This window comes from Serinus canaria, chromosome 23 (assembly GCF_022539315.1).
Source record: "Serinus canaria isolate serCan28SL12 chromosome 23, serCan2020, whole genome shotgun sequence".
Taxonomy (NCBI): Eukaryota; Metazoa; Chordata; class Aves; order Passeriformes; family Fringillidae; genus Serinus; species Serinus canaria.
In genome coordinates, this window is record NC_066336.1 from 2,669,036 (window position 1) to 2,694,616 (window position 25,581).

The 25,581-nt window shown below is 49.0% G+C and overlaps 1 protein-coding gene across 2 annotated transcripts; it reads left to right on the top strand.

Annotated features, from left to right (window-relative positions):
• Nucleotides 1-47: 47 nt before the first annotated feature.
• On the top strand, nucleotides 48-25,346 carry FHL3 (four and a half LIM domains 3). 2 transcript variants are annotated; one of them, XM_030233199.2, is made up of 6 exons: nucleotides 48-153; nucleotides 20,691-20,875; nucleotides 20,953-21,127; nucleotides 21,743-21,912; nucleotides 22,074-22,260; nucleotides 23,410-25,346. In XM_030233199.2, the coding sequence occupies exons 2-6, from the start codon at nucleotides 20,720-20,722 to the stop codon at nucleotides 23,559-23,561; spliced, it is 840 nt and encodes a 279-aa protein (XP_030089059.1). In that variant the 5' UTR covers nucleotides 48-153; nucleotides 20,691-20,719; the 3' UTR covers nucleotides 23,562-25,346. The 2 variants fall into 2 exon arrangements, with proteins under 2 accessions (XP_030089059.1, XP_030089060.1); XM_030233200.2 differs by having other exon boundaries at nucleotides 63-153; nucleotides 20,694-20,875.
• The last annotated feature ends 235 nt before the right edge of the window (nucleotides 25,347-25,581 follow it).

Below are 25,581 nucleotides of genomic sequence, written 5' to 3' on the forward strand. Positions count from 1 at the left end.
CGCCGTGCTGGGCGGGCACCGGCCCCGGGCCGCCCCCGGCCCCGCCCCGGGCCGGGCTCCGCGCTCGCGGCTGAGGAGCATCGCCGAGCGGAGCTGGGTCTGCCCAGCGCCCGGGCACCGAGAGCGGCAGCGCGGCCCCGGGACGCCGACCAGGTGGGTCGGGCCGGGCCGGGCCGGGTCGGGTCGGGTCAGATCGGGCGGGCCGGGGGCGGGAAGCGCTGCCCGCTGTGGCCCCGCAGCCTGGGCGGGTCGGGCGGTGGCGGGGGTGCCCCGGGGGGCTGAAGGGAAGGCACCGTGTCCCCGGTGCCGTCTGCGGTCGGGGCATCCCCCGGGACCCTGCCGGCGTCACGGTGGCCGTACCGGGACGTGGCTCGCCGGAGCGCTCTGCTCCGGCAGCACGATGCACACCGCTTTCCACAAGGAGAAAACCACAGTCTTTGGGCCGTGCCCCTTTGCCAGACTGCGAAGTTGAGAGCTGGAGTCGTGTTTTATGAAGAGAGTGCTGAGACTTTACCCGACCAGCAGACCCAGGAGTAAACCATAACCAAATGCTCAAATGTAGCACAGGAAAATTTTCAGCACATCTGGAGCGATTGCTGTTTTTCCAGAGAATCCCAGGGTAGCTATGGGAGAAGACTCCAAGCCTTGCTTTGTGTGTGTGTGCTAGACAAAGACTCGGAAGTCACAGTTTGGATCTCACATTAAAAAATAGCTCAGGATCATTGCAATTTTCTTTTTCCTCAACACAGTTATGTTTCAGATTTTCTTTTCTTACAGGTAACTTTTTACTGTTTTCTTTATCTGTTTCCAGTTCTGTACTTGTGGTTACCTTAACCACTGACACTTTCATGAGAACTCTTGGGGATTTTGGATAAACTTTTCCAGTTAGCCTGGGTGAAGCGTGGTGGGAGAAATTCCTCTCCACAGGCTTGCAGCGCAAACGGATCGGATGTGCCAGGGTTATGTATCTTCACGGGGCAGGATTTGATACTGAGGTCTCTTTACTTAAATCTGAACTTGCTATGTTCAGTGTTTCCCAGTTTTGAAAGCAATAAAGGAATCTTTCCAAAATAGAAAACCTATTCCTAGGAGCAGAGGTAAGGGTGAAGCTCTGGTGGATGCAGCATCCTGGTGGTAGCACAGACTTCTAGGGAGGAGTGTATGGACATTCCTTTTACTTTACTGACTCCTCTCTGAAGGAAATCTGTGGCTCTTCTAGCTGCCCAGATGTTAAAGCTGCCTTATTTCCCTGATTTCCTTTGTCAATATGTGGTTTAACTTCATGATAGGCAAAGAGGAAAGAGGAAGTCTGACATTTCTCCTATCTTATTTTTGTGCCACCCTCTCTTTCCTTTTTCCTAACATGGAGACTGTATTGTTCCCTTGCTCTTCTTGCTGACCACTTCCTGTGAGGCACAGAATTGTCAGTAGAAGTTTTATTCTTACCCAACTTGGTCTGTAATTTTGCACACTTTTTTAAATGGTGGCACAGGAGACAAAAAAATAGGTGATATGGTTAGTTGTGGGTACTAATTATAGCAGATGCTCTACAGCAAAAGATATGTTTTGGAGTGTGAACTCCATAAACCTGTGCATAGGGAGTGGTGGGACACACTAAAGGCAGGGCAGTGTTTGGAAACAGCCAGAATTCCCTAGCAGGGAGGCCCTGTGAACTGTTCCATGATCTCAGCTTCTGGAGCATCCCTGTCTCTCTGTCCTGGATTTTTTTGAGATGCCCCTTGGGGTAAAATCTGTGCCTTTCCCCTGCCTGCAGAACAGCATCTGAAGAGCTGAGAGGTGAGTAGGGTGCTGAGGGTCACTGTGGTTCCCCAGCCTTTGGGAGGACAGGAGGTGGCTGCTGTTCCTGCAGCACATCTGCCCTCAGCTCAGCTCCTGGTTTGCACTGTGCTTTCTTCTAGAGCAGGTGCTGGACCAGCCCTGCTGTCCCAGAACACAGCTGGCAGTAGGATTGCTCACCTTTCCCAGGTCATCCTGTCCTGGGGAGGAAAGGCAGGAGTCTGTTTCCTGGCTGGTGTCATCATGGTGTCCCTGATGACACATGGGTTTTTGTCTGTAGTATACCAGTCCTGTATGACTGTAGGCAGTATTCACTGGCTCTGAGTGGATTTCTGAGGGGTATGAGTTTAGCCGTGTTGTTTTCTGGCTTTGGACACAGCAGCTTCAAGACTGAGGTGAACTCTTAACTGATGGAGCCAGAAAAAACTTCCCTGCAGGCAGATTACCAAAATTCCCCGTGCACCAACTCTGGAAGCCCTGTGTTCTGTTCCCAGCCAGGACTTGCTTGCTCTATTGCTTGCCTGATGAGGTAAGGTGCTTTCTGCTGTGTTCCTAATTGCAGCTGAGTTTCTGCTGTTACACAGTTGGCTGTAGTTTGAAATGCCAGCAGAAAGGTGGAAAAAATTGATGACTCTCAATACCCAGAGTGTTTCCAATGCCCTCCGCCTTAAAAAGAACTTTTATGGTAATTGCAGCACTGATGCACAAGATTTTCATGGTGGTGCACCAGGATCCTCATTGATGTCTGTAGGATTTTTGCTGCCTATAGCTTATGTGAGGCTGTGCTTGATGAGCCACAGTTGCAGCAGCAACCTCAGGAGAGAAACAGGAATTAAACCTTGTTGCTCTGCTTCACCTTTTGTGTGATAAAGAAGTTACCCACAAAACCAGGGTCTGGCTGCTCTGAATAAAAGCCAAACCTCTTAACAGGACAAACAGCTCCATAATTCCTTTTAATTGCTCAAGTAAGAAATAATTTCTCCTCTGGTGTTCAGTATTCCTGGTTGAGATGTGCTGTTTGTGCCCAGCACAGTGCCCAAGTGCTCTGGCAGGAAGGTGCTGCCAGTGATGTTTGCAGTTCTGCTCAGAATGCAAGTGGCTCATTCCTTAGGGGCCTTTGCTGCTGCTGAAATAGGTGCAATTTCTATGGCCAAACTGGAAAAATTCAAAGAGAACTTCATCAAAATCAATTTAAGCATTTTACTCAGGTGGGTTTTTTTCAAAAGGAGGGGATAGCTGTAACTCTAAATACCAGCTGTATCTAGGAAAGGGAGATGGCCACTTGTTAGAGGGCAGAAAAGCTTTATCAGTAATATTTAATCTTCAGATTACTACTACCAGGAGCTTTAGGGTGACTTTTAAAGTAAGGTTGTGGCAGAAGGGTTTTGGTTTTGTGGCTGCCCTCTGGGAAGCTGCTGCAGTGGGCACTGTCCTGCAGCCACTCAGCAGCGAGGAGGGGGCATTTCCCACCAAGGCTCGGGTGTGTTTACTGGACTCTGTCTGCTCTGAGGTGGGAAAAGGAAAATACTTCATTCTGTGGAGATGTAGTTGCTGAGAAAAGTCCTTGGTCTTTGTTTCTTCTCTTCCTTCCGTTTTGCTCTGGTTTTACCAGGTGTAAAATACAATTGTCAGCAGTTTACACGGAAGGGGAATGTCAGTTTTCCTGTTGAAGAAAATATCAAGGATCTGATTGTGAAAGGAAAGGGGAAATTGAAGAATGCCACATGGCTTCCACCTTCCTGTATTTCACCCCAGCAGAACTGACCACTTTGTCTGCAGATACTTGCTAAATGGAGAACAATTTTAACAAATTATTCTGTCCTTACTCATAGGGGGGGAATGATATTACTGTGGGAGTAATCAGAAGGACAAGTTCTTTAGGGCTAAATTAATAATCAAGAATTATTTAGTAATGTCTTAACACAGGATCCAAAGAGCAATGGAATAAAAATCCTGAAATTTACATTCTTGTTCTTGGTGTAGTCTGATTTGATTTGGCCTGTGGTCATCTGATTCTTAATATTAATTAATTTCATTTTTTATTTGCCTCTGAATATGTTCCTGTAGATCGCCCCCCACTTGTAATCTGCAGAGTTCTTTTATATGAAGTATTTTGAACTTCCCAAATTAAAAAAAAAAAAAAAAATATTAATTCTGGACTCTTCTGTTTGGTGTCATGGCTGGAGCAACAGTCTGTTGATGTTTATGGCTAATCTGCCCAGTGCCAGTTCTGCTCAGGAATATAAATTATCTTCCAGCACCAAGTTGGTGCTGATGCCAAGGACATGATCTTGACTGCTTCCTAACTTAGCTTTGACCATCTGAGCTGTGAGGAATGAGGAATGTGCTGCATCTAACCTGGAGCTCTTGGCGGCCACCAATGTCATGGATCCAGTGAGTGGAGAAGCCAGCGCAGGTGACTGGACAGCTGGAGCTGTTTTCTCTGCACAGGAGGGGCAAAGAGAACTCTGAATAGCTCAAGGAAATGCTTGGTGTTGTTTGAACAGTCAGAGATCTGCTTCCCTAGTGCTTCCTCCAGCACATGTTACACTTGACCCTGCCAGCACTCCACGCCAATAGGAGTCAAGTCTGTCCCCAGTGGTAGATTAAACTGCTTGGCCATTGTTGCAAGTCCAAGATTTTCCTCTCTCACCCTGTATAAATGACTGCTTGGATGTGCAGCCAAAGTAAATAGGAGCTAATAAAAACTAGAGATAACACATTCAGAACAGTTGTTACGGACTAACTGTAGCACAAAGAGGCACAAGTTTTGCTGGCAGCTTTTCTGCTTGAGTTTTGAAGCTCAATTACCTGAAAAAAAGTTGGTACGGATCAAGTATAACTTCCTTTCTATTGCAAAAGGGGAACTGTAGCTGTATTCGTGTGTATCTTCAGAGTAAGAAAGGCATCTGTTAGGCTGTTGAGGCTCTGTTAGGCTGTTGAGTGCTTGCCTTGCAAGGTATAGTGCACCAGCCCCAGGTGAGCACTGCCTCACCTGAAAGCTGGAAGTGCTGTGGCAGGGCATGCAGCTTCAGAATACTCTTCTTTATTTCCCCACAGTCACTTTCCTTGTTGGCAATAAATGCATTTTCAATTGACTTTTTCAGTTCCTCAGCACACAGCCTGTGAGGACCACTGCTGTAAGGTAACACTGAGATCCACAGTCTGCCAGGGGTTGGAAGGAATGGAGATATTTACATGGATATTTACTTTTGGAAGTGCCCCAGCTTACAGTAAAGGGAAGAATGAGATTGGGGAAGTATCACAGTAGAGTGACAGAGGTTGCCCCTGTATTCCTGTGATGCAATGCTCTTGGACACCTGAGTTACAGCTGGTGCTGTGGTGAGGAGCTGGAGAGGTCTGTAATTGTTTGGGATTAAGGCTGCTTTAAGTGCCTGTATGTTACCAGCACATACTCACTGTATGTCTGGAGAGGGCTGACCTACTGGAGTCCTTCTGCAGTGGCTTTCTTTGCTTTTCCCTTCCTGAGACCTTTGGCTCTGGATCCAGTGTAGTCCTGCACCATGTCCTTCAGCCCCTTCTGCAGTGGGATGGTCTGTGATGACCAAAAAGTTAGAGAGAACTGAGGGCTGAGTGTGTGATATGGCATTAAAGGATTAATGGCTACTGAGCAATAATTACCATAAATTATGCAGACTAAGTCCAGATCTAGGAACAATTTTACCTCTTTAATTCCAAGCCAGTCATGGCTCACGCTGACAGCACACCTGGAAATGAGGTAACTGAGTAATCTGCCCACATTGTTCAGATCTGCTGGGGCTTGGGCACAGCTTTAGTATGTGTTTTCCCTGCTCCTGGGCAACCTTTGTTCTCCTGCAGCCAGGAAGTCTCCCTGATGGGATAAGACAGGGTGCTTCAGTGCCTTTCTTGAGAAGGACGCTGTTAATTCACCTGTGGTGTGACTTGCCTGTGAAATTCCCTTCCCAGATGCAAAGATCTCACTGTTATTGCAGTATGAGATGGAAACACTTCCAGTGCTGCCTGAACATGTTATTTAGGTCAGTTGCAAGGAAGATGGCAACATGAATCAGAAGAGTTGGAAGAGAAAGAAAGTCATTAGACAGCACCTTGCCATCCCCTGCCAATGTGGGGATTTTCTCTGCTGACGCAGAAGCCCGGCTGGAGCAGGAGCACACATTCAATGTCTTGTGCTCTTGGTGTGGTGGTGTGGCTGGAGCTGGACTGGCAATGAACCAGTGGGCTGCAAAGACAGACAGACCTTGTCTTTGCCACTCTGTATCAGCACCTAGATCTTCGTGGGTGAAGGAACTAATCTCTGAGAGAGACAGAACAAAGTCTCCTCCTTATCTCTCTAGAAAACAAGATATATCAGGATGATTGGCCTGAGTGCATCCATCGTGGGTGAATGAGCCTCCAGAAGGTGGTTTTACAGAGGCATGTTCATCTGTTGTTGTAATCATTGACAGCTTGGGGGATATTCCCATTCCAGTAATGGGCATGTGGTGCCCAGTGCACTAGAGCAGCTCCAAGGGAATTCAGCAGAATTCATTCACCAAGGCCTGAGTGTGCTGGGCCAGCCTTGGGCTGGAGGGCTGTCAGTGCTGGTGGGAAACCCCTGAAAATATCCCACTGGGCAGGGCTCTGCCAGGCACTCCGTTTCCCTTCCCAAAGGAAGTAGCCTGAATTTACCCAGTGCTCTGTAGAGACCTGTAGGCTAAAACAAATTATTTTTACACAGTAGGAAACATTGAGACCAACCTTAACTGATGAAGTAATTTGCCAGCTTTTAGCTTCAAGGTCCCTAGTCCCTCAGGGCTTTCCAGTGTAAAGGCTTGGGTCTGTTTCCCAGAAAGATTCTCTTGGATATGTGCTTTTGGCTCATTACTGGCTCTTTTATTTTTCCAAGAGCCAGCTCTGGTTAGCTTCGTTCTCACAGCATTGTTTTCCATTCTAGAAGAAGCTTTTGCTGGCTCTCCTAAACTATTGCATGGGAATTGCTTACTAGCTTACATTTTTTTTTGTTTGTTTTGACCCAAAGCTGTGCTTTGCTCCTCTCTGTAACACTGCCAGCATAATTTCCAGTCTCTTTTAAGCATATGTTTTGCAATAATATCTAAAGTCTTGGCTCCAAGTAACTGCCTTACAGAGAGATTAGTATCTTCTAACGAAGGAATTGAGAAGCAAATAGTGAGAACAAAAGCAATATCTCGAGAGCCTGTAAGACTATCCTGACCTTTCCCAAAGGCCTCAGCCTGGCCCTCAGTGCTCAGCAGATGGCAGAAATCAGGGTGGACTTTGATTTGTAGAGGCCTCTGCCTGGCTGCTGTGTTTGCGGGAAATGTGCTCAGCACATTGTGGCCATCTGGGCTTGACTGTACTATTCTGATAATCCCCAGGGAGCCTTCTCCAGCAAAGCTCATCCTTGATGGAAGTCCTCTCTGGCTGACCTTGTGGAAGGCTAGTATTAGCAGTGTGGGTTTTTGACATTTGACAGCAGCATTCCTCATAGGAAGAAAATGGGCTTGGGAAATGCTTTGGCCAGGAAAGAAGGTGCCACTCACCAGGTATCCATGTGGGCACACAGCTGGAATTACACTAGCAAGTGAGGAGGTTAGTGTTAATGTTTTCTAAACTCCAAGAGGAAGTGTCACAGGAATGCAAAGGCCATCAGAAAACCAACTGGAAAATTGCCTTGCTTTAGATGGGAGAACCAGATGGGGGGTTGAACCTGGAGCTGAGAGTCTCAAAATTGCAAGGGAGCTGAGTGACTGGCCATTCACAGGGAGACAAGAGTCAGATGAGGGGGTTCTGGCAGGAGCTGGAATCTTCATCTGGATCTAAATGAAGGTCTGCTCTTCAGAAGAAACGAGCTGGCTTTGTCTGAAATCAAAAGAATGATTGGGTGCTCAGCATCCCTGGAACTGACAGGTCAAAATATAGGCTGCCAAATTCAAGAAATGAGGAAAGAACAAAACCAAACCCTCTCCCAGGCTGTGTTCTGAGGCTGTGACTGCTCTGCCTCAGATATTTAGCATTTCAGGTGTGGGGGGGGTGTATGGCAGCCTGAGTGGCCAGTCCCAGGGGCAGTGCTGTCCTCAGGGAGCAGGATGTCTGCCCTGCCCTTTGCACTGTGCATCTGGCAGTGTGTGACTGATTTTGCTTCTAAATCACACACTCTCTGCTCATTACCCACCCACGATAGGCTGCTGGACCTGAGGCACCCATTCTGCTCCCTCCTGCCTGTCCCTGGCCATCCATAGTGACAAGCCTCAACCCTTTTCCTGACCTTTTGACTCTTCAGCTGTGCAGTGTGTGGAGCTTGCTCCAGGCTGCTTGTGACTCAAAATCCCAGGAGAGTTTGTGTGATGGTGCCACAGAGGCTCCTCTCCACGTCTGTCCCATGGCAGTCTGTCCCTGTGTTGCCCAGGCAAAAGGGACTCTCCTGCCTCTGGCTCTGCTGGCCAGCCCTCTCATCAGCCACACTCTTGAGAAATCTTAGTGGAGATGTGGACCTGGCAGATGGAAGCTGTTACCTCATTCCACAAAAATGCTTTGTTATTGAGAAAATGGAAACTGTCTGAGGTTTGGGAGCTGAATAGAGTCATTGGTGTCTGTTTTAACCGCAGCTTAGTGGTGACTGCTCAAAAGTTCCCCTCTCTGAGCATTCCCTTTTCCTACACCCATAATCTTCAAGGCATTGGAGGGCTGTGATGACTTAACTCATTAGCTGAGCAAAAAAAATGTTGAATGCTGCTGCATGCTCTGCAGAAACTTCACTAAAACCTCAACATCTTCCAGCAAAACAAAAATGATGAGCCAAGAAATAACCCTTTGCAAGCTGTTGGCCAGAGAAGTGATCCCTATGGATACTAAGCCAAATTCAGCCCTTTTTACAGTTTCAGCTGGGTGTCTTGTTTACTTGACTTTGAAAAGCTCTCTGAAGATTATGCAGGAACTTCTTGGAGAGAAAAGACATGCTTGGAGACTTAGGTTTGTAATTCTTAAACAAGGGTATCTGAGCCCCAGTCCTGAGGAGAAATTTCTTTTCATCAATTTTTAAAAGCAGATTTCAGCATTGTGGATTTGAGAGATTTCCCTAAAAACAGGGATTGAAGTGTTTGCAAGCTAGTTTTCATATTGCTGTGAATAATGACTTGGCTTAGTCCAGAAGAGCATTAACCTAAACACAGGCCTTGTTTTACTTAACAGATATTTGTGAAACTGGCATCTGATAGCTCTTTTTGAGAACCTTCCATAAGCATTCCTCACCAGCACCCTAAGAGAACCAAGAGCAACAGCTTTTTGGAAATAAAATGAACACTTTATTTATGTATTTTTAAACTAATTAATCTTGGCAGGCCAAATGAATGTCTTCCAGCTGCTACAGATGGTTTTCACATGACTAAATATTTTGGTGTGTAGAAAAACCTAAAATAGTGGAACCACAAGATATTAAGTATTTAATTATTACCCTGGAATGTAAATATGACCTTGATATTTTAATTTTGTTTGCCCAAATTTCAAGAGTTCCCTTACAAATCCATCAAACAATGCAGTTCTGACCTTGTTATCTGTGAATCAGAGTGACTACTCAGCATCTTCTCCAAATTTATTTAAATATCAGAGTGGGTTTTAGAAACAGGAATTTGCTTAACTGGAAAAATAATCCCAGCTGCTTGAGGCAGAACCCAGGATCAAGGTTTGAAATGTAATGGACTAGTTCTGTTCTAGATCCCTGCTTTCAGGTTTAGCCATAAAAATCCTTTCTAGGCTCAGCTCTGCCTCTTAAGCTCTTAAGGAAGGTTTTAATATAAAATACAAATTGTAAAAACAATTAGCAGTTATTTTTTAGCCTGTATCTTACCCATTTAGAATGCATGTGTTGTTCCTGTAGCTGTAAAGCAGCCTTATTTCTTGAATGATCCAAGCCCACAAGATTTCCTTCATGTGAGTGTGTCAGAGGTAATTTCTGTGGTGGTTCAAGGCTGTGTGGCTGCAGATCATACACAACCTGCATGTGCACTCAGGCTTCTTGTAAAAAATGTCTTGTTGTAGTTCTTCTAATGAAACAAAAGAAAAGGAATCATATAAAATATGTATCTGGAAGGCCTAACCTTCAGCACAGTTGAAGACAAAAATTCCTCTCTGAGGTCCACACCTGATGTCATTGTTTCTGGATATTGCTCAGGATGGGAAGACAACAAAAAAATACTGGGTCCTAAGCTGTCCCTGAGTGCAAGGACTGCATTTGTCAGCATCATGAGCCCCAGCACCAGCCTAAAATCCTGACTTTTGACCTGACCTTGGAATTCCACTACCCTCATTTAAGGGAAACGTGGATTTTTCCTTTCTTAAAAACTAACCCATTTTGAACTGGTGCATAACTTCCTGGTGCTGCCCTGTCCCAGTTCTGCCTGCCAGCTCAGCCTGCTCACTGCTAAACCCCCAAGTTTAAATAGCAGGAGCAGCTAGCAGAGGCATGGTTGGGAGATCTGGACTCTGGATTAGCTGTGCTCTGTGACAGCACAACACTGTCTGTCTGTTACAGGGCTGGAAGGCACCTTAAAGACCATGTCCTTCTCTTACTTCTCCTGCTCCTCTCAGAGTCAGGGTTGTGCAATCTGTAGGTGCAGGTCTGTACCCCACGTTGGTGGGTGTCACAGTTTCCACTGACAGGGGTATGTGCTGCATCTCCAAAGGAGAAGAAAGATGGAACTTGGATCTTGGTTCCATTTTTAGTTCTACAGGCCATGCCTAGTGCCAGAACTCTCTGAGGTGCAAATCCCTGGAGGGAGATCGCATTACTCCCTGACCTGTGGGTATTACAAGGGTAAATAATGTTTTTGCTGCTGACAGCTGTTAGGGAATTGAGGAAGCCACAATCCAATGAGAGGTGTGGGATATCAGCTCTGGAAACTGAGGACTTTTTGCATTAATGATCTTGCACTGGATCATCACATGTTTGTGTCACTGGCAGTAGAGAATCAGGGAGCTAAACTGCTTCCCAGGTAAATCTTTAGTTTGTGTCCTTAAATTTGGATTATTTATTCTCATCTTCCTCTTTCCTTGGCACATTTTCAAAAAGAAAAGGCAGCATTTAAATCTAAAGGCATTTCAGTGGCTCCCCTTAGCTCAGTGAACAGTTGACATCAAGAAAATTGCTGAGTGCCTAACTCAGAACATTCTGGAATACACAGACTAGTAGTGGAACTCACCAAGAGTCATTAAAAGCAAAAAGTGCACAGCGTGTTTTGCATCTATCTCAGCAAAGAAAAGTTTTATTTCTGCTATTTCACAACCCTATGCAAACACCATATAACTCACAGAAAGATTAAATCTGGCCCAATGTGCATGTGCAGGAGTGTTGGATGTGTTGCTTTTGGAGAGCCCAGAGCTGAGTGTGGGAAATCATAACTGCACGTCAGGTTGGTGAAGGTGCACAGATTGTGTTGTGCTTCATGCCATGTGAAACAGCAACAACTACAGGATGATGAAATAATGCTTTCAGGTCCTTGATAGCTTGGAGTTTTAATTTTAGAAGAAGATGTAGAGCAGAACTTTGAATAAAAATGGAAAAGGGGAATGCAGAGACCCTGAATTATGAGTAGATCAGACTGTTTGAGCCACACTGACCCTTTCAAGTGACAATCCAGGTTCTGCTGCTCACCCTGTTAGCACCTGACTTGGTAAGTCAGGCTGATAATGATGTTCAAGAGTTTTACACTTTATGTTAGGAGTTTTGCTTCTTTTGTTTTTTTTCTGTCATTATGACATGTAGGAGTAAAAAGGCTTTGGAAGTGAAATATGTCTACACAAAACTGGAATCATGTCTCTTGTGAAAATTTAGAGTAACTTACTGCAAGTGTCCGATTTCTGGTCACAAGTAATGACATTTAAACTCCTGTAGGAAATACAATCCCCATGCTGATGTCACCCTTGGTTTATGATATGAGTGCTTTTGTTGCTGGACAAGCACTTGAGTGTTTGCTAATGAAGTGCTGGTTTACTCCTGAGAGTTTCTGGCTGGTGGCACCTGCTGTACCTGACTGTGAGGTGAGGGTAGAGGAGCACCCTGGCACAGCTGGGTTCCTGCTGCTCCATCGCTGTCAGCAATGCAAGGTAACAGAACTGGGCTGAGCTTTTCTTTCCAGGGTTTGCCAGTTTGGGACAAATAGCTTGTAAATGGGGCACTTTTGTTCTGATCAGCTCCAGAACAGAGGGAGGGTGTTGGCATTGCAGTGAAGGCCCTGATCCTCGGGCTGTTTGAGCATGTGAACAGCTTTGGGAACTTTTTCCCAACAGTCAGAGTGCACATCAGCATCAGTGAGTGTGGAGCACCTTCCCTGCAGCAAAGAAATGAGGCATTGCTTCCCATCTGCTTCAAGGGCTGACAGCAGCTCTTCTTGGTCCTCAGCTGAAAGTTGCCAAGAGAGGAGCCTCTGTTAGAGAAAATTCTGGTCTTTCTGATCCTATTTAACCTCTGAGAGATGTGCTTCGTGTAGGTTTCCTTCAATCAGAGAATGAGATTCTCAAAAGGAGCCATGGACCTCATCAGGGACTCTTGATGTTGTTACTTCTTTTCTCTTCTTGTGGGATTTTTTTTCTTTAAAGGAACAGCTTTTCCTGCCTTTCTGAGTTTTTAGGCACAGTCAGTCCACATATTTACTGAGCTGCCTGCCAGCAGCAGCTCCAGTTCTGACATAGACATCTCCAGTGGGCAGGGGATGGGGTTGGAAACTCCATGTGTAGCTGCATGATATAAAGGCATTCATACATTTTGTGGGCATTTCTGTCCCTTAAAATAGCTGTTTCCACGTAGTCTTTTGGATGTGGCACAGCTTTCCCTTTCATGGGTGCCACCAAAGACTACTTCTGCCCAGAAACAGGAGTGCATGTTGCATCTTGCAAATTTCCTTTTAGTACTTGCAAGAAGTAATTTTGTAGAGATGTTATGCAAAATACGTGACAATTGCAACTGATGGCTTCTATTATTTAAATTTTGCAGTACTTAAGAGTCATTTTAAAGGTGCCAGTGAGAATGGTTTGAAGATAACCAGCTCTGTATCATGAAAGTAAATGACACGTGCTGGCCAGATCACCTGGCAGAGAAGTCTTCAGTCATAGCAGGGAACTTGTTTCACTTCTACCCTAGCAGGGCAGTGGCTGGAAGGTGTTCTCTTCCCCTCTCAGCCATCCCATCTGTCCCCTTTCTGTCCCCTTTGCTCGGCTGTGCTGCCCTTGGGAGCGCTGCCCTGTTTCGGGAGGGCTGCAGCTGGCACACACAGCATCTCCTGGGCAACAAATGATCCTCGTTTTTGTTTCGGAGAACCATCAAGCCAAGCCGTTCCCGGGGTGGTAACATGAGACAATTTGTCTTTTGCCAGGACTCAGTCCTCCCCCAGATTTAGAAGCTGCTCGCATGCTTGGTGCTGCAGGGCTGGCATTGCCTTTGCTTGCAAGGGACACCAGCAGCTGTAAAAAGCACTTTATAGGGAGAGTGTCCCTGTTCCTTGGGCCAAGAGCCAGCACAGGTGGGGAGGCCCTCAGGGATCTGGCAGAGAGAGAGTGCACAAGCGTCACTGCAGCGTCTCCTGTCACCTTCCTGCCTTTCTCTTCCCTCTGCTGATTTTGGAGTGCCCCAAAAAGCACAAAACTGCCAGAGCTCAGATGCACGTTACCTCTCTCCATCAATCTGCTTATATGCAAGAAACCAACTGCAAATGCTTGTGTTTGGGAGGCAAAGAATCAAATCGGAAGAGGGAGCATTTTGACCAAATTTGGTGAAAAAATTCACTTTGCCCTTTAAGTAATTGGTGTGCATTAAATAAAGCATGTCTGGGATATGTGTCTTTTCCTGCTACTGGAAGTCAAAGTCGCTTTGTTTATTGAAAAGAAACATGAAGCTGAGCAGAGCCTTAATCAGCAAAAGAGCTTTCAGGCTTGCTGGGGAGACAGGGAATAGGGACTGGGTTCAAATTGTACAGGTTGGTTTTCAGGACATGAGCTAAAAACACCATCACCAGGGCTGTGTCCAGTGCTTGAGGCAGTCCCTTGATTGCCTTTTTGGGCAAAACAGAGGTGTAAGCTCATAAGGATCTTTTATTAAGGACTGCAAAAAGCTTTGTAAATACCAACTTAAATTATCAATCAACTAAGAAATAAGAATGGCTTCATCCTCATTTTAAAAAGCAGCTGTCTCTAGGGAAAGGAAAAGTGCAAACTACAGCATAAGGATTCAGTTGTGAGAGAACTTCAGGGAAATAGAGCGGAATTACATTATTTTGCAGTAATATCTACACTGAGATGCACAGGCCCCAAGAACTAGCAACTAGAGCAGTCAGATTATTTTTTCTGCATATAGGCTGTGATGTCTGTTTGAGTTGCAAGATTCTTGTGTGCTGAGCTGATCCAAGATGAAGGTACATTGGCCTCAGTGTGCAGTTAGTCATTTCCTGTCACGCTTTCATGTTTGAATTCTGTTGTACTGCATATGACCTTTATTTTGTGGGGCAAAGAGATCTTGAAAACATGATTGCCAGGAATCCTCAGATTGTTATGTTAGATAAGCATTGAGAAATTGATATGGCTGTGGGTTACATGGGTATAAACCAATTCAGTCCAAAATTAAACTTTCAATGCTAGATTGTAGCATGCTCACAACGTGCTTATTGAGAGTACTTGCACACCTGTCCCTTGCTCCTTTTTGAGAACTGACAGGAGCAGCCCTTTCCCTGGACTGCAGCTCCTGCTCCTCCGATCAAACCAAAGCTCCTGTGATCAGTCACATTCCCTGAAACTTGGCTTCAGCATCTTTCTTCCTCTTATGGCCACTGTGACCATGTGTGCAGCTGCTGCCCTGAGCCAACCCCAGCCTCAGTGGTAGCTGTGCCTGGCTGCCAGTGTCCCCTGCTTGTCACTGGCACGTGGCACAAAAGGTACCTGTCACGAGGAGCCTCTCTGTTCTCTGCAGCCTCCACAGAGACAAGCCAGAATCTCTCCTGGCATGATTTTAAGCCATGGGTTTCTTAACTGCCTGACAGAAGGGTCTGTGTAGAGTTGGCCAGAAGTTTCTGGAGTGTTCCTATCTTGTTCCTCTGCTCTCAGACTTCTTCCATCTGTTAATGGTCTGTTTGAATGTTATGGGCCCAAAGTGCCCAAATGACTTCAATTCCTGACTTCCTGTTGAGTGCACAGAATTTGCTTACTTTGTGCTCATTTTGAATAAGATTAACAGTTGATCTCTTGAGCAAACATTCCAATTTAATGTCAGCAGAATGACATAGGCTGCCTGCTCTGCGTGTTCCCAAATAGTTTTACTGCTGTTAGCTACACCTCTGAAAGACCAAGAGTTTGTTCTGAACCTAAAATAGTTAGTTAACCCCTATAGATGTTTAGTAATAAATTTTTAACTCTGAAATCATTCCCTGTTTTTTTTACTTGGCGGAGTTTCTGTTTTTATGGTTGGATAGTAGGGACTTTACAGCTTCTTTCTCAGACCCTGGTAGAATTAACTTTCCTTAAAGAAAGTGAGTCCAGAGCAAGGGCTGAATGTTCTCCTGTGCCTCTGGTACCTCAGGAGCCCAGCACAGCAGTGGTGGCATCTTGCCCTTGCTCACCTTGGACCAGGTGTGATGTCTCTGTCACAGTTTCCTGCAGGCACCTCTGGGCAGGCTGGGGGCTGGAGGCAGGTGTGATTTTCTTGCTGATTGTATTCTGTTTAAGAGTACAATCAGACATTTATGGGATAGGTGTGGTTTTGGCACCGTCCTTTATCTGTATGCAGGGCTGCCAGGAGCAGTCTGTGATATGGCTTTGTTCTTTGGATGGGCCAACTAAAAGATCTCCCCTGAACAATGGGAAACCCTTATTTTGTCATTCTAAGACTGTATTAAAGTCATGCAGCCGTTTAGGCTTGTCTTGTCTGCTACTTCATTTTTAACGGATTCTGCTGCTTCCTCATTAAGCTGTGGGCATTTTCAGGAAGCTGCTTACCTTGCTGACAGCAAGTTATTTTATTTGAAATGCAAGGTGTTTCTTTAGAGTATTGCCAGCCATTTTACTCAATCTGTTGCACAGCCTGGAGCAACCCATGACAGCTCTGGGCAGGAGGGTGTCCTGCCCATGCTTGGGGAAAGGCTGAGGCACAGCTTGCTCAGCAGAGCTCAGTGTGTGCACATGCACGAGCACAACACCCCAGTGGTGCAGGGAGGATGTGGCCATACACCCAGCTGATCTGCTTATCTCCTGCCTCTGAGGCTCACTGTAAGAACCAAACTTTCCCTGTGTGTTGGAAAAATGAGCTGCAGCATCCTCTGCTTGTGCTGGTGATGGGGAAGCTGCTGTGTGATGCCTGTGGCTGTCCTGGTGGTCCCTGCAAAGAATCTCCTCCTTGCCATGCTGGAGCCTTTCCTACTTAAGATTTCAGAGCTGTCCTGGGGAAGGCTGAAGCTGGAAGGCAGCTTGGAGGCCAGAGCTGAGGGCAGGAAGTGACTCACTGGTGCTGCAAGCAGGCGGGTGAAACTCTAATGCAATGCTGCTCCCAAGGATGCCCCATGCAGGCTGGGTCACCCTGAGGGAGCACTGGGACCTCTCCCCAGCTGCCTCAAGCTCTCCTCTGACAGCCCTGGGGATGCTGCAGGTCTGCAGCAGCGCTGGTGGGTTTGGGAACAGAGTGGCAGGGCACAGGTAGGCATGAGAAGCAGCTTAAGAAGTGTAGAGAAACCCCCACAGCACCCCTATCCCCAAGAACCTGGGCTGGCCTGCGGCCAGGGTGCACAGTGACCCTGTGCAGATGCCCAGAAGTGGTGTCAGGAAACGTGGAATGAAAGCACTCCCAGCATAATGGAGGGGCTGGAGCTGCTCCTCAGAGCAAGCAGCTGGTTTGCCTTTTAGGGTCGGCAGCAGGCAGAAACAATTTCATGCAGATTCCAGGACCCATAATGGTTCTGGAAAGCTAGCAGGAACAAAAAGTGTTCTTCTCCTCTGCTGACCTTGGAGTGCTTTGGGGACTGTCTTTCAAAGCCGTGTCCCTGGAAGGTTTCATCCTTACATGGGGAATACTTGCCTGTCCCAGTGAGGTGGTGCTTTCTCTTCTGTGTGTCTGTTTAGGTGTGAACTGCAATTGTTTGTATTTATGCTCAGACAGCCGTGGGGAGGTGAGAATAGGCAGGGACCTGACAGACAGTCAAAAGCAGGTCTTTTCCTGTGTCCTGGAAAGATGAAGTGTTTCCCTAGGAATAACCCCATGGATTACTCTAGGGTGACTCTGTGGAGCAGCTGGTTGTGAGCTGACAACAAACAAACTGGTGTGAAGTTACATGGGGTTACAGGTTCACCACACACACACACAAGACTCCAGACCTAAGGATTTCATTGTAGGAGGAACTGTCTCAAAAAGCCACTTAAACTCTTCAGTGCTTGTGTGGATCAGGCCAGTTAAACTCTTCAGTGATTGTGTGGATCAGGCCTACTCTGTCTGTATTGCCTCCTTTGCATAACAAATCCCTGTTTTATTGGTGCTAAAATTAATGCAGTGATCTCCTGGGGCTGTTGCTAAGCCATGGCTTGGGACAATGACACCAGGCTGGTGTTGGGTGCATGTTACTCTCTAATTAGAAAGTGGACTTTGCTGTGCTTCCTTGACAAATTGCTGACCTTTTCCGTACGTGAGGCTATTCTGAGCTCTGCTCCAGACTGATCAGATTTGCATTGTGGAGCACTTTAAATGTTGTTTGTGAGTGGAGCTCTTGTTCCTAAAGCTGCTTGTTCACAGGCACAGGAGAAAAACTGAACTTCCTTTGCTCCATGAGCACAACTACATCTTTCAGGGAACTACAGGGAAAGAGGAGGCAGCTGGCAGGCATGTATCTGTGTTTATTTTTGCCCTCCAACAGCTAGTGAGACAGCTGAGCAATATCCCACATCCAGCTCCACCATCACCCTGTACAAGGTTCCTGCTTCAGCAAGCCTCTTCCCCCAGACTGGAGCCATCTGGCAATGCACTAACACCCTATTTGCAGCTGCAATCCCATCATTATAGGGCAACACCTTGGTTAGCATTTGAAGGCGTTCCTGCCATCAGCCCAGCACTCTCAACACACAGCTGATGTTTACAGGGTGGTGCAAAGGATGAGCACATGCTCGCTGGCACCAGAGCATTGCCTTTATTGTCCCTTCTGTGTCTGAGCCTCGATTAAAGAAAGGGGGGTTTAATACATTTTAAAACTCTCTGTCCTTCATAAGGAAGGCAATTCCCAGGTTCATCATTACAATCACAGTAAGAATTGTGGGCTTTTCTACTATTTCTTGTACTCCATTTCTTTTGTCCTGCTTTTCTCTTCCTGTCTCACAGCATCACATCTCAGGGACGAAGATGCTGCGTTTGCTTTGGCGCTGCCCAGGCTGCAACACCCCTGCCCAGCTCTGCATCTGAGAGCAGAACAAAGGGAGCAAACAGCTTATCTAACACAAATAACCCTGAGCAAACTTCCTGGGCCTGTTCTTGTTCTGTTGAAAAGGCAGCACAAAGTCTGTTCCCGTGTGTGCTGACTGCAGCCTTGGCCACGTGAGGCTCCTGGGCCTGGCTCTGCTGCACCCCCAGCCTGGGGGGCAGCACTCAGCTCTCAGTGTGCAGCAGGAGCACAGATTTGGGGAAAAACTGCTCAAAGTGGCCCACTGCTTTAGGGTCCTCCTTGGTATATCGTTCCTGGAGGGGTTTGTTTTTCATTTCCTCTTCTGACAGCATCAGGGTCAGGGTAGTGGTGCTCAGGAGGCTTATTCCTCATCACTGGTAAAATCCCAGCCTTCTTCATTCAGGTTGGTTTTTTTCTTCCTTTGTGTTTTCTGATGTCCTCTGAGCTTGTATTACTGGACCACAGAGCTAAAGTGCAGCCCACTGAGAAACATGGAAGTTCCCTGCTCGGGCAGTGCCTTCGCTCCCAGGCCAGGAATGCTCATTACAGGTCTTAGTACAGGCACACCTTGGAAAGTTCCCTTCACCAGGGCTGGGGAGGAAGAGATTTGGAAATTTCATATAATTCTTTGCCAGAGAGAAAGGTCCCAGGTAGCTTCAGGGAACAAAGGCAAGTGGGGTGGCAGAGAGGGCAGCAGCAGTGGGTGAGAAGCAGCCAGGAGCTGTGTGGGGGTCAGGGGAGCACCTCGGGGGTGCTCCAGAGGGGAGGGACACTGGTGGGGGGGCAGCACAAGGTGCAGTTCAGCACCCTGCACCTATGTGCCTGCCTTGTGCCCAGTATCAGACTGGGCATTGCCTTGTGCCCAGTGTCAGACTGGCATTGCCCTGTTCTGCAGGCACAGGGCTGCTGGCTGGAGCTTTGAGGGAGGCTTGGTGGAGGACTGGGTTCACCAAACCCCCTTGTGCCTGCCTTGTGCCCAGTATCAGACTGGGCATTGCCTTGTGCCCGGTATCAGACTGGGCATTGCCCTGTTCTGCAGGCACAGGGTTGGAGCTTTGGGGGAGGCTTGGTGGAGCACTGGCCCCAGCCTGTGCTGCTGGCAGGGACAGGCTGTAGAGCTGCTCCCACAGCCACACACGCTGGGCTGCCACACAGGAGGGCACGGAGTGGGCAGTGGCCTGGGTGGCAGCTGGTAACCAGTGTCTGAAAAGGAACTTTGTTCCCCCTCCGTTGGTCACGTAGCCGTGTGGGAGCACTGGATTTATTCTCCATCAGTCCTATCTGCACATACCAGGCTTGACAACAGCTGGGAGCTGTGTGGCTTGGCCAAGAATAGCCCTGGGGAGCTCTGGGCTGTGAGTCAGAGCTGTCTGGATCAGCTCCTGCCCTGGAGGCTGCCTCCCGACCTACAGCTGGCTGTGGGGAGGGGGTGCAGGGGCTGGGAGGGAGCTCCCTGACCATTAAATGCTTAACTGCAGATTGAGCTGTAATTGCTCTTTGTGAAGTGGGTGGGTTTGTGAAGAACTCAGCAGTGGAGGTGCTCTGCAGCTGACAGCTCCCTTGTAACTCAATGGGCTTGTCTACACTTGACAGCAATCCTGGGTTAAAGAAGGGTGTGATTTTGCAAGTGGAAAACTACATGTTTAGGAATAAACAGGCTGGGCTAAACGGGAGGAAGATAGTCTTGCTCTGGAGTTAATGCTCCAAAGAAAGCAAAGTAGTTCCACAAACCTGTTGTCTGTGAGGGAGATAAGCAGCAAGGAGAGATGTCAGATCTCCTTCATGCCAAGCCCCAACAGGTGCTTGTGAAACACCCATCTGCCCCTGCAGCTTCTCCCTGGAGAGTGTTTATAGTTGGAGCAACACATGCAGAACAGTTTGCTGGGACAAGGCACAGAGCAGAATGCCCAATTCCCGTTTCCCTATGGAGCTGCTGCTTTTAACCTCTGGAGAAGTTCCAGGGTTTGAGCTGCCAGCAGCCCCCAGGCAGAGCTTTCAGCCACTGTGAGGAATCCTGCTAGGGACCATGCAGGGCTGAGCGTGGGTCTCTGAAGGGCAGCTGGGCACACAGATCTCCCTTAGGGTGCCTGGCTCACAAATATCACAGTGGGCACACAGCCACGTGGCATGTGCATAGTTTTGGTGTCAAACCAAAACTTTTCATGCAGGAAATTTCTCCCTTTTTATTTTACAGTTCACTTCCCAGGATGGTAGCAAAGCTTAGCTGCATGCTGACATGTCCAGGTTTTTTGAGTGGTGCCAAAGTTCTCCAGCTGTAAACTGGAGAATAAGCCTGAAGCAAGGTTCATTGCAGGCCCTGATGTGTGCAGGCTCTTGGGGAAATGCATGCTGCCCCAGAGCAGGAGCACAGCGTGGGTCTGTCCCCTGTACTGGCAGCAGCTCTTGGTTCAGTGCGGGGACTCTGGAAGGTGGCAGGGTTGTGCAGGGGCATCTGGGACAGCCTAAGCTGATACTGACCCACACCTGCCCCAATCTCAGCAGGTGAAGGAGGGCCTCAGACCGGCACCATGACAGAGTGCTTCGACTGTGACAACTGCAAGGAGTCCCTGTATGGGCGCAAGTACATCCAGATGGACAATGGCCCGTACTGCATCCCCTGCTACGACGCGCACTTCGCCAACACCTGCGACGAGTGCAAGGAGCTGATCGGCCATGACTGCAGGGTGAGTAGAGGCCCTGCAGACAAGCAGGCCAGCTCCCAAGGCCTTTGGTCCCCTCCTCATGCTGGCTGTACTCCCAGGAGCTGTACTACGAGGACCGCCATTACCATGAGCACTGCTTCCGTTGCTTCCGCTGCGATCGCTCTCTGGCTGACGAGCCGTTCACCTGCCAGGGCAAGGAGCTGCTGTGCAACGACTGCTACTGCAGCGAGTTCTCCTCCAAATGTATCGCCTGTGAGAAGACTGTCATGCCAGGTAGGAGCAGCTGGACTTGAGCATTGCACTCTGTTCCTGGTCCCTTGGTGTCAGTTGGGGCTGCAGGTCCAGTATGAGAGCAGCATGGAAGAGAGTTAGGTCTCTATTTTCCTGCCCTTCTGTCCTTTGTTTGTCCAGCAAGACAGCACTGCTGGACATGCTGTGATCACCACAGCAGCCCCATCTATCTGTTCCCCTTTTAAATGGGGAAGTGAATGAGGGAGGAGATAACAAAGGTTTTCCTGGGCATTTTCTGCTGTGTGCTGACAAGAAGAGACAGAATGACTGAAGACGTGTAAGTGTCTCTGGAGAAGGCCTGAGGCAAAGGCGTGTGTGTCTTTACTTGGCTATTCTGGCACCATCTTCAGATGTAGGTTACGTCAGGCATCTCTGCCAGGGCCTTTGTGCCAGTGCTGGGGACATGTTCCTGCAGCCCTCCCCTTGTGGCTGTGCTGTGGGCCTGAAGCCCCCTCTCCAGCTCCATGTCCTGAACTTGCCACAGGGAGGGGAACATATAGCCGGGTGTGCAGGAGCACAGCTCATCCTGCCCAGCCCCCCAGGTCCCTGTGTGCATGTGTGCTGCTCCCCTCTGTCACTGCAGGGCTCTCTTTGCAGGCTCCCGTAAGCTGGAGTACAATGGACAGACCTGGCACGAGCATTGCTTCATATGCAGCAGCTGCCAGCAGCCCATTGGGTCACGGTCCTTCATCCCAGACAAGAAGGATTATTACTGTGTCCCCTGTTACGAGAGCAAGTTCGCTCCTCGCTGCACTCGGTGCAAAAAGGTACGTGTGGCCTGAGAGCCCAGAGCCCCCAGCTCTGCTGCAGGGACAGGGAGCTCCCTGCTCCTGCCTGAGCCCTGTCAGAGGAGGGTTCAGGTGCCAGCACCCTGGCTGGGCTCTTTCCCTTTGCCTGTGTGTCACAAGCACATGCTCTCCTCCTGCAGACCCTCACCAAGGGAGGAGTGACCTACCGGGATGAGCCCTGGCACAAGGAGTGCTTTGTCTGCACGGGCTGCAAGACCCCCTTGGCCGGGCAGCAGTTCACCTCCCAGGATGACAACCCGTACTGCATCAAGTGCTTTGGGAACCTCTATGCCAAGAAGTGCAGTGCCTGCACAAAGCCCATCACAGGTGAGCAGAACAGCTCTCTGAGGAGCCCTGCGATGCCTGGGGTTACTTCTGTCCCTTTGTCTGCATCTTTCACAGTGGGGAGCTGTGTCCTGTGGGTGGAATTCCCTCTACCCACAGGTAAAGACTCCAAAGAGACCCCTCAAAGCATGATCTCATGTCTCTGGCTTGCCTTATTTGATCCTGATTACCATGTCCTGTGAAAAGGTTGTTCACAGACAGGGAAAGCCTACAGCAGCACCTGGTGCAGGGGAGTCTGGACCTGCTGTACCAGCTAAGGCAGGGGAAATAAGGGATCCTCTTCTGCAGAACCCCCTAAGAGAGTCTGGCTTCCTTTCTGCCCTCCCCCATTTGGCCTTCCCCCTTGCAATTCCCAGCTTCTTGCTGCTGGGAAGGCAGGAGAAGCTGTGAATCAGCTGGTGACTCAGAGGATGATTCTGGCTGAGGACAACTCTCAGGCACCCACTTCCCCCCTGGTCCTTATCAGTTTGTTGCAGCCCTGGGGAGAAGAGGGTCACAGCTCACCAGTCCAACAACTGCCAGCAGAGAAAGGAAACTCCTGTGGAGCCTCTGCAGGAGCCCGGGCCTGAGCTGGTGGCTGGATGGCTCTTCCCAGGATTCGATTAAACCTCTGGAGAAGTTCCAGGATTTGAGCTGCCAGCAGCCCCCCCAGACAGAGCTTTCAGCCATTGTGAGGAATCCTTCTAGGGACCATGCAGGGCTGAGCGTGGGTCTCTGAAGGGCAGCTGGGCACACAGATCTCCCTTAGGGTGCCTGGCTCTCAGACATCACAGTGAACACACAACCACGTGGCATGTGCATGGTTTTGGTGCCAAACCAAAACTTTTCATGTTTGGAAAGTTCTGTCTGACTTCATGCACTGTGATGGTGCAGCTCCTGTCCCAGCTCCTCCTAGAGGAGAAAGCTGTGATTCTGGTCCAAGTATATCAACCCTGCAAAGTCTGCTCTGAAGCAATTTTAGTGCTTTTCTCCCACCAGAATCAAGATTCACATTATTTGATCCTGGGCTGTGTTTTGGGTGCCACCACCAGTGCTATGTGTGAAGACCTGACCTGTAGATGAGCAGTGTGTTTAGGAAGCTCATCCCTGTTTCCCCAGAGCCTCTGACACTGCCCTCTGTCCCTCCCACAGGTTTTGGAGGTGGCAAATACGTCTCCTTCGAGGACCGTCACTGGCACCACAACTGCTTCAACTGCGCGCGCTGCAGCACCTCGCTGGTGGGGAAGGGCTTCATCCCCGACAACGACGAGATCCTGTGCCGTGACTGCAGCAGCGACCTGTGAGCCCCCGAGGACACGGCGGGGCAGGGCCTTCCTCTGTTCTCCAGGGCCTTTGTGCCAGGTTCCCCGGCAGCACGGCGGGGGCAGAGCACTGGGCACAGGAGATGGGGGCTGAGCCCGAGCCGCGGTGTGTTCAGGGGGTTCCTGTGCCCCCTCCCTGCAGGCTAGAGTACGCTGTGCTATGGCTCTGTGCAGTCAAAGCTAAATAAAGCTGAAAAAGGAGCTTCGAGACCCCCCCCCCCATTATTTACTCTTTCTTTTTGCTTCCAGTCTAACCAGGCACAAGCCCAGGCCCCCAGCTGAGCAAAGGGCAGGAGCGGCTTTGGCACTGGGCTGCTGGATCTGCGTGCTGGCAAGCATGCGTTCACCCCTTGGCACTGACCTCTCCTCCTTCTCCATGTGCTTCCCTCTCTCTAGGTGACACAAGGCAGTGTCTCGGGGCCATGCAGCTAGGCCATGCTGGCCTGTGTCACAGCTGGCTTTGCACAGCCTTCCCATGTGCACAGCTGGCCCGGGCATGAAGGGCACTGTCTTCTGTTCTAGAGGTTTGGGGACACCAGGCTGCAGTGGGGTCAGGAGAAGAGCATACATCCTGTCAGATGGGATCCACCTCTGGAATTCTGTAGCACCTGACTTTTTGCAGGCCAGACCCTTTGCTCAGCACCTCCATGGCAGTGCTCTCTTAGCTGTGAATGAGGAATTCAAGTCACTTGTAGGTACAGGGCATTCAGCCCACCCACACCTACCCCATTGCCATCCACCTGTGCTGTGACTTCCCGTGGCTGGGGTGGCTGAGCTGGAGCTGAGAGTGCTGGCCTGCTGATGCTCAGGTGCATCTGGCAGAGCCCTACAAGGACATGCTGAAGGCTGAGAGCACTCAGGGCTTTATTCCTTCTCCATCCCTCTCATGAGGATCCATGGGACAGGCACTGCTATCAGAGCCCAGCTGCCAGCAGCACTGGGAGCACCAGAGATAATAAATTCAGGGAAGGGAAAATTGCCCACAGACTGTGCCTGTGATTAGTAGCTGCTGGGAGGGTCTGCAGGAGCACAGGGCTGCAGCACAGAGAGCAGCTGAGGGGGCAGCAGGATGTCCACAACCTGCTCCTCCAGGGCTGCCTGTGTCCCCAGTGGTAGGCAGGGAGCAGTGGCTCTTTCCAGCCACACTCATCCTTCCTTGGTTCCCAAACAAGAATCAAAGCAAAGATGCACCTGGGGTGGGGGGTGTGACTTTGCATTGCCCAGGTCCCAGTTGGCCCTAACTGCAAAGTAGGGTGTCTTGAGCCATCCCAGACTCACATGAGGCCTTGAGCAATCCTTGCCCGATGGCTGAGCTGGCCCTGGGCTGAGGCCCCTCCCAGTGGGATGCTCATGTCTGCCTTGTCTCTACATCTTTCTGCTTCTGTCTCACTGGGACACTTCTGCCAACTCTGCTTTCCTGCTTAGTCAGCCACATGCTTTTCTGAAAACCTGTTTTTGTGGGTGTTTTCTCTTTTGTACTCATTTGTCATAAATATCCATCATTTTGTACACAACTACAGGATAAAGGGGCTAGCCCCCCACCCAGGCTTCACTTAGGAACAGAAAATGTTATGCATGTTGAAGTGTTATTACTCTGTGTTCAGATCCTTGTTGAATCCTTGTTTGGAAGCTTTGATGACAGGAAATCAGAGTTTGTGTGTTTGCTATTATGAGAGGAGCTTGGAGCCATCTCCAGAAGGAATTTTCCTAAACCTCAGCATCCTCTGTATTTCCTACAGCTTTATACAATAAACTGTTTTCGTGACACTTTCTCTTCTGTGGCTCTTGAACAGCAGGCACAGGGCATTGCACTGAGTGGGTGCTGGGCTCTGATCAGCCTTGCCTCACCCCTGATCCCATTCTGGGGACAGGCAACCTCCACAGTGCTCGTGCCTGCCTTCCCAAAGCACAGCCCTCCATCAGCCCTGCCGGCCCTGGGTTGTGGCACAGCAACAGCATCTCCCTCCTCCTGCTGGGTGGCTGCAGGGGCCCCCTGGGGCTG

Excerpts from the sequence above, each read along its gene's own strand:
- FHL3 (XM_030233199.2), top strand. The coding sequence starts at position 20,720 with ATGACAGAGTGCTTCGACTGTGACAACTGCAAGGAGTCCCTGTATGGG. Across the intron at positions 20,876-20,952 it reads TGATCGGCCATGACTGCAGG|GAGCTGTACTACGAGGACCG; the intron begins GTGAGTAGAGGC and ends CTGTACTCCCAG. Across the intron at positions 22,261-23,409 it reads CTGCACAAAGCCCATCACAG|GTTTTGGAGGTGGCAAATAC; the intron begins GTGAGCAGAACA and ends TCCCTCCCACAG.